At 51.1% G+C, this 12,263-nt stretch overlaps 4 protein-coding genes and 1 non-coding gene across 5 annotated transcripts; 3 read left to right on the top strand and 2 right to left on the bottom strand.

The window, feature by feature from the left end:
* Nucleotides 1–903: 903 nt before the first annotated feature.
* N0V96_012130 lies at nt 904–985 on the top strand. Its single transcript has one exon. It is a non-coding gene; the product is annotated as a tRNA-Leu (tRNA).
* Nucleotides 986–2,716: 1,731 nt separating this feature from the next.
* Nucleotides 2,717–3,545, top strand: NTF2 (Nuclear transport factor 2; the record flags this gene model as incomplete). The annotated part of the gene is made up of 6 exons (XM_053198457.1): nt 2,717–2,726; nt 2,894–2,911; nt 2,997–3,061; nt 3,122–3,193; nt 3,268–3,366; nt 3,432–3,545. The coding sequence occupies 6 exons, from the start codon at nt 2,717–2,719 to the stop codon at nt 3,543–3,545; spliced, it is 378 nt and encodes a 125-aa protein (XP_053044111.1).
* A 472-nt stretch (nt 3,546–4,017) lies between these two features.
* Nucleotides 4,018–4,803, bottom strand: N0V96_012132 (uncharacterized protein; the record flags this gene model as incomplete). Its single annotated transcript, XM_065759511.1, has 2 exons — nt 4,018–4,619; nt 4,683–4,803. The coding sequence occupies 2 exons, from the start codon at nt 4,801–4,803 to the stop codon at nt 4,018–4,020; spliced, it is 723 nt and encodes a 240-aa protein (XP_065611894.1).
* A 3,839-nt stretch (nt 4,804–8,642) lies between these two features.
* On the bottom strand, nt 8,643–9,822 carry rpl8 (60S ribosomal protein eL8; the record flags this gene model as incomplete). Its single annotated transcript, XM_053198459.2, has 4 exons — nt 8,643–8,843; nt 8,903–9,412; nt 9,476–9,550; nt 9,820–9,822. The coding sequence occupies 4 exons, from the start codon at nt 9,820–9,822 to the stop codon at nt 8,643–8,645; spliced, it is 789 nt and encodes a 262-aa protein (XP_053044113.1).
* A 1,173-nt stretch (nt 9,823–10,995) lies between these two features.
* Nucleotides 10,996–12,210, top strand: CTU1 (cytosolic thiouridylase subunit Ctu1; the record flags this gene model as incomplete). The annotated part of the gene is made up of 1 exon (XM_053198460.1): nt 10,996–12,210. One exon carries the CDS (start codon nt 10,996–10,998, stop codon nt 12,208–12,210), a length of 1,215 nt encoding a protein of 404 aa, XP_053044114.1.
* Between the last annotated feature and the right edge of the window lie 53 nt (nt 12,211–12,263).

A 12,263-nucleotide genomic window follows, 5' to 3' on the forward strand; every position in this document is an offset into this window, starting at 1 on the left:
AACCGAAAGCTCATACACAGTCTCACCACCTGAGAAGCCCAACAGCTTACGTCTGACTCCCTCTAAACTCAACCTTACCGCTATCAACGGAAACTACGCGGGGCCTGAAGGGCAGACATTTATGGGAAGGAGACAGCAAGACACGCTCTTCACTTACAGCGTCGAGCTTGACTTTCAGCCAACACAGGAGGAGGAAGAGGTCGGCGTTACGGTATTCCTTACGCAGAACCATCACCTTGATCTAGGCATTGTATTGCTGCCCGCGAGCGCGAGTACACAGGCCTTCCCTGGACAGAATTTGACGACGGGTGGGGATCCGAATGATCTCAAGCTTCAATTTCGGTTTCGAGCCATGTCGTATGTAGCTGTTCCCGCTGACATTGTGGCACCCGTAACGGAAGATTGGATTGGTAAATCACTCAGGTTGGAGATTAGGGCGGTCAACATGACGCATTACTCGTTCTCTGCTGGGCCGGCTGGTTCAGCTTCCCAGATCAAGTCTCTTCTCTACGCCTCCAACGATGCGGTAAGTTGGGGGTTCACAGGTAAACCGCTCTCTTTTTCCTGGATCAAAGCTTTCACTGATATCTCAGAAGGTGTCCTCCTCGGGGTCTATGCGACTAGCAACGGCGGGACTGGAAATACGCCTGCTTACATCTCAAACTGGAAATACACCCCCCAGGGGCAATTCAGAGATTAGAAACCACCAACCTGACCGGACTATTTGAAAGCTGCATATGGTTGGTAAGAAAGCTACAAAAGAACACTCTGTACTGGCCCTTCTACATAGTAATCCTTCCAAACTTTCGCCCTCTTCAGTCAACAAGGTCGCGAATTCGGACCCACGTCTGCAAACTGGCCCCGTACATCGTATCCTTCACCTCAGGGCATCACACTAACAACGGCAAGATGGCCGAGCGGTCTAAGGCGCTAGCTTCAGGTGCTAGTCAAGTAATTGGCGTGGGTTCGAATCCCACTCTTGTCATTAAGTTTTGCTGATGGAGATCCCATCGAGTTATGATAAGTTCTAGGGAATGAGAATATCATGCCGGCGGCCTGGACGTTCACGATGATATCTGTTTCGGGATATTGTAGCATCTCATGTCAATATTGGAGGAACGGCTGTTCTATTTTGGTCTCATCACTGCTCTGGATTTGAGCGTACATGGTGGTTGAGCATGACGTTGTGCGTATTACTTTCCAGCAGCCGCGATGATCACGGTTGTTAGACCAACCCATGGCATATTCATGCAGGAATTAGGGATACGCTCACATCTAGCTGAAATTGCGAGGACGATAGAAGCTGGTTGACAGAGAATGTGTATTGTAGAGCCTACCAACCTCGCTAAGAAGAAAGAACAAAAGACGAGATGAGAGCATCTGCAATTCACTTCATTCGAGGTCGTCACGTTCACTCACATGCATCACTGATACGTTGCTCGCGAACAATGAGTAGTTGATCCAACGTCAGCTCCGTACCCGCGTCTGTGGAGCATCATCGCCCGATCAGTCTCTTGGAGACAACATACGAAACATTCACCACATAGCAGGCCAGCCATGCACATATTAACGGAGACCAATGTTCATAATCCATCTTTATTGATTCTACGTGGATGTACATAGTAGATACTTCCTGTCTAGCAGGTACATTGACCAAAGTGAAGGTATAGGGATCTAATGGTATCCAGGTTAGCTAGTGCTCTCATGCTAACGAGTGCTTCGTAAAAGTTTTGCTTCAGAGCTACATTCAGACTGTTGAGCTTGATACATTGAATCAACATAGTATATTCTGTTGGCCGTTCTTAATGGAAGAGTTGATCATCAAAGTAGCAACCCGCAATAGGGTCAAATTGGTGAAGAAAAAAATGAGATCAAATGCTTACCGAGCAGGGGAAATTCTGTAAGCAGAATGTTGTGAGGTGAGTGAAAATCCGAGGTGGACCAATCGTGTCGCCTGAAGGCAGAACGCGCAGGATATACCGTGAACGAATGGAGCACTGGAATACAGTTGACCGTTGAGGATCTCACAAAAGGTCGATACTCAGTTTGGTTCGTCCTTGATATCGAGGTGAGGAAAGGAAACTACGACTGGTGTGGACAGAGATAGAAAAGATTTTTGTAGTCGAGGTCTCGGCGGTGCACGGCCCATGCGGAACAGGCTCGCTTACTTCAGATGATGGTAATAGTTGAATTGAACCTTAGGCAAATAGAGGCTCCCCACCAAGAAACGTTTAGCTGCATCTGTCCCTCGACATAGAAATCACCCCGCCCCCCTATGCCAGTATCTGCCATATCAAACTTGCACAATCGCATGCTGACGCTTGAAGCGGTTGCCCAGCAGGTTACAGATGTCAGAACCCCGCCATCAATATTGGGAAACCAAACCCAAAGACCAGGTACTGCCCTATGCCCAAAACCTGGAAGTTGCCCGACAGGTGACGTTAGGTACCTGACCACAGTGACCAAGTGCCCAAGGTACCTTAGCTTCCCACCTTCCATTGCGTGTGTGCTGTGCGCCGCGCCCCTGCCATTCGATTGTATTAGTCCCCCTCTTTGCCCACCACCCCTCCTTCGTTGCTCAGCCTGGCGACCGGCGAAAGCTCTCCTCCGACAAAAGTCTCGATCGCTTCGAATCCACCGTAAACAAATCGACCCCTCCCCCCGACCCGAAACCTCCTCGTCTTCAACACACCTATCCTCTTCCAAATCAGACAAAATGGCGACCAGTAAGTCAGATATGCACTCAATCACCCCCCGCCACTGCTGTAACTGATGTTTGCGCGCGCGCTCGCTCTGTGTGCTGCCCCGCATCTCCATGGTGTTTCCGTCTTTTTTTTCTTGCACTTCATCGGACCGAGAAACCAGATAGATAGCTAACCGATGCCTTTTACAGACTTCGAGGAAATCGCAAGTAAGTGTTTCCATACTCGATGGCCGAAAAAGCCCGCTTGCATTTCTTCGACACAGGACACTAACGGCCTCCACAACGCAAACAGAGCAGTTCATCGAGTTCTACTACAACCAGTTCGACTCGGACCGCAAGCAACTTGCTAGCCTCTACGTGAGAACTCTACTGCTACATGGTCGTCCGGGCACTCGCTGACAACAATAACAACAACAGCGGGAGCAGTCTATGCTGACTTTCGAGTCTGCTTCTTCCCTTGGTGTCAACTCCATCGTTGAGAAGCTCACCGTGCGTACTCCTATAGAGAATGCGCAAAAATCAGTGCGCCGCTTACAGTCCACTTACTGACCCCTTTGCCATAGTCCCTCCCCTTCGAGAAGGTCAAGCACCAGGTCACCACCCTCGACTCCCAGCCCACCACCGATGGCGGCATTATTATCCTCGTCACTGGCCAGCTTCTGGTACGTCTATGATATCCTTGCTGGCTGCTATACCGTTGCGACTATTGTCTAACCAAGAAAAATAGGTCGATGAGGAGCAGCGCCCCATGAACTACACTCAGGCTTTCCAGCTTCTGCGTGATCCCTCTGGCAGCTACTTCGTCTTCAATGACATTTTCAAGCTTGTCTACGGTGCATAAATTCTCCACGCACTTCAGGAGAATACGATTTGATGAGGTCCGATATCCGAAGTCGAGGGACCGGGCATGGCTGAGGACAGGATAAAAGAATCTCTGTCTCCTTCGATTTCTCATTCCCTTTAATCTACGCCGGGTTGAGGCGAGCACGTTGGCAAGGATACCATTTCACGCTTCCAGGAATCCCGAGACGGCTCTGTTCATACATGGCTCCTTAGAAAACTGGGAAAATACCCCTATTATTATCACATGAACTCAAAACCTATGACGCCCCTTGATATCTTTGTATGACTTTGTGGCCTTGATTTTGCCTGTCATCCCGTTTCCTGCGCCTCGCATAACTTTCGGTACAAGACTGAAAACCCAAAGAAGAAAATCAAACGTCGCCCCTCACATACTAACATGAGACAAGTGGTCACCGTGTCTAGACGGTTACCATTGGTGTTACATCATCGCATTGCCGTTCTTCCCACCCTCAACGAACCTGCATATGGGCGTCTCCGCTGTCACGAAACACGAGCTGAGCATGTTGACCGCGGACGATCTCCTCTTCCCCGCCTCCGTTCTTAATAATACCGTTTCGAGTGGCACCTGGGCCCATGGTTCCGAACCCAAGGTCGCGGATACGGCCACTAGCGATGTCGAAGATGCAGCCGTGGACAGTCATGCCCCGCTCTTTGATAGCCTCCTGAACGGTGAAGTTGGCCATGAGCACGTTGACACCAGTCTCGACGTTCATCTCGGCGATGCGGACAGCCTTATGGTCCTCATTCTTGATGGCATCCAGCTCCTTTGCGTTTTGAGCGCGGACTGTCTTCAAGGGAGTGAGCCAGGTATCGAGCACGCCCCCGACACGGGAGTCGCCTAGCGCCGCCTTGGCACCGCCGCAGGCTGAGTGGCCACAGAGCACGACGTGCTTGACCTTGAGGTGAGCAACAGCGTACTCGATGACGGCCGAAGTGTTGATGTCTGTGGGGGCCACGATGTTGGCGATGTTGCGATGGACAAAGACGTCGCCGGGTTGAAGACCCAAGATTGTTGTCTCGGGAACACGAGAATCAGAGCATCCTAGCCACACTTTTGTGTCGACATACGTTAGCATCAGAGTAGGGAAGACGCTGACATTGCAGTTAAACTTACAGATTGAAGGTGACTGCCCTGAGGCAAGGTTTTTGAAGAACGCAGGGTTTTGGTGTGATTTGTATCCAGCCCAAGCTTGGTTGGAGCTCAAGGCGTAAAGGAACTTGTTCTCTTTATCCATGACGATGGAACATCAGAATATTGTCTTGAAGTAGAACTCTTTGGCCAAGGGGGACGGAGGTACTTACGGTCATGGAAAGCCATTGTGATCGAATGTACACTGACGCAGCCGGACTCAATGGAAGAGCAACGCTGCGGGGTATCTAGGTGAATCTTACTTGCGACTCGGTAGTCGGGAGGACGCAATAGCTGATTCTAGTTTGCAAGGAGGAAAATAGTACGTGTTGCTCCTGTGTCCGGATGCTGTATGCACGCAACCTGGCTGAGACCTGCCCAGCTGTAGAGAGAGTAGTGATATATGAGACCCTTGAATGACGCTCGTTCCTGCTGTGAGGTAGACAAGCCGGGCCGGTTCACTACTGAGAAGGAAAGCTGATTTCTGACTGTACAAACAAAGCACGACAGACGTCAAAGTTGTCAGACGTCCTTGGCTATGAGGTAGGATGCCGGATCGACGTAGGTGGGAACACAAGGCCGCAGAATCGAATGTAGGATACGTGACTTCCTGGTTCGGCCGATGATATGCGAGTTGAGCTGGTTGGGAGGGACTTTGGAAGTCTTAGACTCGAAGATGATGGTGGTGGTGGTGGTGGTGGTGGCCAACGCCGAATGCCGTAGTGTAACCTGGAGTTTGCTCGCGGACTGGTCGTGCCACTTGAGTATAAGCAAGATGTATTGAGCTAGTGATGCGTGACGAGAACAGACATATGCAAAGAGATTCCGAGCCTTCAGCGAGGGAAGCAAGGATGGTAAGAGAGAGAGAGGGGAAAGAGTGATGATCCAATGAGCTGAGTGAAGGAGAGTGAGAGAGTGTGTGAGTGTGTGTGGTATGTGAAGGGCGAACCAACCTGTTCCAGAAAACTTGCGTTGAGATGAGCAGAGACTTGTGGTTGAGTTGGAGGGGGAGCGCCGTGAGAATGGTTGATCCAATGAGAGATGGTGTTGTTGAGACAATGTAAATGAGCTTCAAGATCAAGCTGAGCTGAGAGAATGGTAGTATCAGACAACGTAGTGGGCAAGCTGAATAGACTCGAGATCCTGCAGTAGGCTACATGCAGATATCATAAGATGTAAGGCCATGAGCACGCGGGGGGGCGAGACATGGAGGATAATATAAGTAGTACGACGATGCATACTTGGACGCTACCATACATACAGTCGATGCATGAGACGAGAGCAAAGAGAGACAGACAGACGGAACACACCCCCGGGTACCACCCGCAATCCTCTTGGCCGGGACCATGACCGTGACCAGTTGGTGGAGAGCTCTCCGCACTTGGAGACAGAGCCAAACACAGATCCAGACAGAGCCAAGACTTTCAGACGAGTCGCCCCAGAGGATTGACGGTGCCACACCCCGGGCATCACCAGGGACGAGTATACACGGCAGAAGACAGAAATAGGGTGGGTGGGGGAGACGGGAGAGAAAGACGGAGGGAAACTTGGGAAGAAGACACCATACCCTGGTCACGTCTTTGCGATGCGCACTATTTCGGGGTTGTGACCTGTGACTTGGGACGTTTGCGCTATGCCTCCGGCTAACCCACCACCCTGGGGCGGTGCGGTGTCCGCACGGCAGTGGAAAGCATGGCCAGTGTTCACGGCATATGTCCTGGCTATTATTCTTTGATGGATGGTTGCGCAGAATAGAGATGGACTAAATCCAATTGTTTGTAAACGCTGGCGAGGGCGCGCAGTGTATTAATGTCTCCTCCGGCCACCGGGTGGGGGCTGAAGGACCGTCTCCGTGCGATGGTCAGTCAGGCCCGGCCATCTCCGTCAGACGGTCACTTATCTCCGTTCCAGCCCACTTGGTGGTAACAGATAATCTGACCGAGCCGCTGACAAGTTGAATTGACTGTTTGACAGACAAGGGCAGTGCCATATTGAACCTTCCGTCCTCTAATGCGCGGCCGTGGAGTATGATCCATGCTCTCTGCCTTTGGGCCACTGTGTGATAGGGAAGCCATGGGAAAACGGTTGAACCAAGGGCGACTCCCGGCTGTGAAACAGCGCTTGTCAGTGTCATCCCTCACAATACTGCCGTAAAGGCAAGGCTTCCTTCGTAGTCTCATCCCTTCCCTCGTTGATCTCCATGGTGTGATCGACGGTGATCTGACAGATTGGGTTCATGTCGCTATCTCAATCATAATGCAGACTGCACTGTTTACCAATGAGAAGGAGTGTCGACACTCGGAGTTGTTGACCAGTGTCCATCAATCCACAAGGAAACTCTTGGTTGACAGGAACAACCAGTGAGAAAGAGAAATGCAACCAAGCTTTCTGGAAGAGGAGAACAACGTTTGGTGGTTGCTTACTAACCTAAAGCAGTTTAGCCAGCCAATGTACTCCGTAAGCTCTCATTGAATGTCTGCGTGGCAGCGTGATAGTTGCCGGGCGGGCACTCCCTCATGTTTCCCTCTCCTTTTCATAGGTAGGCTCACCTTTATTACACCCCACTCAGATTATAAACCGCCGGGGAAATGGCCCGGTCGTATGAAGAGACAAAAGGCAACCTGACCTACGCAGAGTTGTAAATAGGCCGAGCATGTCCAGAGCTCGGATCGCACTCGCAGTCGTGCTCTTTGGATGGACAGAGACGTCTCTGTGCCAGAAGTAGAAGCATATGGGTACACGAATGCCAAGAAAACCAGAATGTTTTCGATATTTGCGGCCACGGCGACTTTGGAGTCTGAGGGGACAAAAAAAAGGGGGGCCTTTCCCATAGACAACCCGGGCCGGGGGTCATTACCGCAATACCTACAGCTTCGGGATCCGAGTTGGCAGAGCACACAAAAAATGCAGAGCTGCTTCCGGGTATGCATCCGGTCCAGGTCGACCGACAATCATGGAATGCGCCGTCTTCCACGAACATTCGACATACGGAGAGGATGAGGAAAATTGCGGATGTAAAGAAAGAGCCAGCGAGAAACAGGGCTGTCTCCATTTACCAACCTGGGGAGATTGCTCAGCCCAGAATACAAAACGCGCAATGCACCACAAGGTTTACCGGCTTGGCGTGCAGCAGCTCTTCAGCGTTGCACGCGTGCAGAGGCCCTCAGGTCACCATACCGCAGCTATGATGAGAGCATGTTCTCAGACGTTGTTCTTGGCACTTTGTTGAGGAACCCAAAGTTTTGCATCGTACGGTATCTCGATGGTCGATCTAGGGCAGGACAGCACTTGGACCCTTGCGCCTCTCTCTGGGTTTCTCATCAAGTTGTGGGACCCCTGTCGTCGATCAACCCCACAGCCGACTATAACTGGTTGTTTGTTACTACTCTCGTTCTACGGAGTGGCCCTGTGGTATCTCACGCTGTTGCATCTCGCCAGATGCGACTTGCCAAGATTTTTGAGTGAGAAAGGCCTTCGGTAAGTACACAGTAGACTATGGCATCCATGGACGGACATACCCGTCCGCCTTAGTCATGGGTTGGGTTGGCTTTTGTACGACTGCGCCGTGGGCCCATGACAGTCCGCCATTACTTAGTACTTAATCGCTTGGCAATCCACAAGAAAAGCTTCAATAAGCTTTGATTCTCACACAGGAATTGGCTTCAACTCTTCGCAAACGGACACTGTGACTATCACCGACATATTTACGACGAGTAAATCGTCAGGATTACTATCATTGCCGACAGGAAATGAAGAAGGATTACAAAGGGAGGAGACATGCTGGATTGAGAGTTAAAGGGTCGTTAGATCACTATGTCATGAGAGCAAAGCATGAACTTGAAACCCAATAGAATAATCCCGACGCCATGCCAAATTTTTATGATCCGATAGCCTCCAGTGGCCTAGTCTCCTAATACACTAAAGTAGTCCGGGTATTGTTCCATCTTAGACCTTGATGGCGTTGTCGAGAGCCTTCTGCTTCTTCTCGGTGCGCTTCTGAGCCTTGGCGCCCATGATACCACCACCCCACTGCTTGCGAGCGCTGTCGGTCTTCTCCAAGTATCCATCCTTGATGGCGGAGACAAGCTTGGAGAGCTCGCTCTTGTCCTCGGAGCGGACCTCGGTGAAAGCGAGGACAGCAGCAGTCTATGATCAGTCAGTAAGCCGTAATGACAACATCAGTGACGACTGAATAGACAACATACCTTCTTGTGGACGACGGTTCCGAGGCGGGCCTTGCCCTTGATGATGGCGAAGGGGACACCCATCTTGCGGCAGAGGGCGGGGAGGAAGATAACCAACTCAATGGGATCAACGTCGTTGGGGATGAGGACGAGGGAAGCCTTCTTGTTCTCGATCAGGCCAACAACGTGGTTGAGACCGTACTTGACAGTGTAGGGCTTCTTGGAGACATCCTCCTTCTTCTTGCCGTCCTTGATGGCGGTGGCCTCCTTGACGAGACGCTCCTTCTTCTCGGCCTTGGTCTCAGGGCGGTACTTGTTGAGGAGCTTGAAAGCCTGGGCGGCGGTGTTGCGGTCGAGGACGTGCTGGAACTGGGCGATCGCAGGGGGGACCTTGAGACGCATGTTCAAGATCTTCTTCTGGCGCTGAAGACGGACATACTCGGGCCACTTGACCATGCGGGCCAAGTTGCGACGGGGCTGGATGTCCTGGCCGATGCCGAAGTTGCGGGGCTTACGCTCGATAAGAGGGTTCTGCGATCATTGTCAGCCATCTATGGAACTGCGCGTGCAATCATGGGTAGAATGTGTACTGACCTTGGGAGCCTTCTTGGAGCCAGCCTTTCCCTGAGGGAAAGGGGCGGGAGCCACCTTCTTACCGGACTTGGGAGGCTATCATTGAGAAAGCAAGACATCAGTGAATTGTTCAAATCAACTTGTGTCTTCCTTTAACTCTAAGGAGAAGGACGGAGAAGCATTGGGAGTGAATCCAATACTTCGCCGTCCCCTCCAGCCAAATCATCATCAACGGCCCGCCCCAACAAGCAAGCTTGCTGAGGACCGACGGCCGAGACGGAAAATCGCAGTTCGCATAGCAGCGAGACTGGACGGAGATTGGCCTCGAGGGCAGATGAAGTCGTCTTCGTTCAATGTGTACTCACCATTTTGTCGGTTGTCGTGATACTGCCTTTGGCGGAGATGGATGAGGAGAAGGTCGATATGTAGAAACACAAAATTCGGGAGACGAGGATAAGACGTTGTTGGTGTGGGCGCAAAAAAATTGGATTAGGGCAAGATAGGGTGGATACCCGATAAGAACATTTCCGACGTGGGTGCGTACCTACCTCCTTACCCCGTACCGGAGACTTCGCACCGCTAGTCTTATCTCCACGTGATGATCACTAAATAACGACAAGTGACCTGAATGGAAGGCTTGAAGTTAATAAGGTCGTTCAGAATAGCCTTGACAGGGACGACAGGGTACTCGACCCCACTACGAGGGAAGATGGAATGTCACTTTTGCGCCAGACAAAAAAGTTCACAGAGACCCGAGCACCTCATTGTTGGTCATCTTGTTCACCACCATTGGTTGATAGTACCCATGACAAGCACTTACGCCCATCCTGGATCAATCTTCTGCTGGCATAATTACGCGTTTGGCAGCTCAAGCGGGCAAGCTGGCAGACAATGCAAAATGGAGACAGCAGGAGCAATGCGGATAAGACCCTCGTCGCTTTGTTTCCTCATAAAATCCCTGATTCACTCAGGAAGGATGCAAAGTTGTCGGAGCAGATGATTCATGCCTGGCAAAGCGGACGAGGGGCATTTAATTGCCAGAGAGAAAATCCCGTCCCTTTTCTGCAATACCGGTAGATGATAGTATCCGTGTGGTATCTTGCCCACTAAGTAATCGAAGATCCACGGAATCCCGCTTTGCGGTACGTACCTATTGCACCGACGATGATGACTCCAAGGCCATCAAAGCCACACGGCGACACATGCTATTCTCAAATTTTCCTTAACCTCGATCTAGAAACAAAGTATCTCTTTTTTCACTGATCCAACCCCCAAGGCCACTCTTCCCCCGACATACATATTCCGTGGAGAAACACAAGCCCACATACACTGCGTTCTCAACGTTGCAGTTCGGCTCAATTTTATCCTGTCCGATCCACCGCTGGGTATCGATTTTGAAGTTGGTCGTTTCAACTGAGGCGACGACTTCTCCAGCGCGAAGTGGCGCCAAGTTGCCGCCGCCGACACGACACTATCTTTCTGGGACGCCCTTCTTCTCACTGGGGACCTAATTCTTTCTTCCGCGTGGTGCAGCGATCAAGATGGCACCGGTGCTATGCGCAAAGTGTAAGACCGAGCGCGCTCTCGTGAAGCGGCCCAAGAACCATCAGAAACTTTGCAAGGCCTGTTTTATCTCAGTATTCGAGGAAGAAGTGCATCACACTATCGTCTCTTCCTCATTATTTTCTCGGGGAGAACAGGTGGCTATCGGAGCTTCGGGTGGCAAAGACTCGACCGTTTTAGCAAGTGTTCTCAAAACCCTCAACGACAGGTATGACTACGGCTTGAACCTTGTACTTCTCAGCATCGATGAGGGCATCAAGGGCTATAGGGACGATTCGCTCGAAACCGTCAAGAGAAATGCCGTGCAGTACGACATGCCCCTTACTATAGTAGGGTACGACGAGTTGTACGGCTGGACGATGGACCAAGTTGTCGAAGTGATTGGAAAGAAGGGCAACTGCACATATTGCGGTGTGTTCCGCCGACAGGCACTGGACCGAGGCGCCAAGATTTTGAACATTAAACATGTTGTCACCGGCCACAACGCAGATGATGTTGCCGAAACCATCCTCATGAATCTCTTGAGAGGAGATTTGCCACGGCTGGGTCGCAGCACAAGTATCGTCACTGGCGACGACACTAGCGATGTCAAGCGTAGCAAACCCCTCAAGTATTCTTACGAGAAGGAGATTGTGCTATATGCCCATCATAAGAAACTCGACTACTTCAGTACCGAATGCATTTACAGCCCCGAAGCTTTCCGTGGAACTGCTCGCACCCTGATCAAGAATCTCGAGCGAGTGCGGCCAAGTGCTATTTTGGACATAGTCCGCAGCGGTGAGGATATGGCTCGGCTTGTTGCAGGAGGATCGGGTAGCTCTTGCGCGTGCAAAGGAAGTACTCCCCGTGCCGCTGAGGATGACTTCGTTGCTGGCTGCGGCTCGCAGCAAAGCAAAGGACTTGAGACCGAAATTGCTCAACTGGATGCAAGCTTGAGCCAGACAACTATGGCCAAACCTCAGGAGACAGACTTCACAACTGCTCCTTCACCTTCACCAAAGATTGGAAAGAAGATTCAGAATTCGTCTGAGACGCCCAGATCGAGACATGGTCAAGCACAGGCAACTCCAAGTGCTCCATTACAGACATTGGGCAAGTGTGAGAGATGCGGCTACATGTCTAGTCAAGCCATCTGTCAAGCCTGTCTGTTGGTGGATGGGTTGAACAAGAATAAAGCGCAGATTAGCTTATAGAGACAATGTGATCATCATCTAGAGCCAAACCTGGTAGACGTATACGATGTCTT

This window comes from Colletotrichum fioriniae (assembly GCF_027942845.1).
Source record: "Colletotrichum fioriniae strain IMI 355084 chromosome Unknown scaffold_21, whole genome shotgun sequence".
Classification (NCBI taxonomy): Eukaryota; Fungi; Ascomycota; class Sordariomycetes; order Glomerellales; family Glomerellaceae; genus Colletotrichum; species Colletotrichum fioriniae.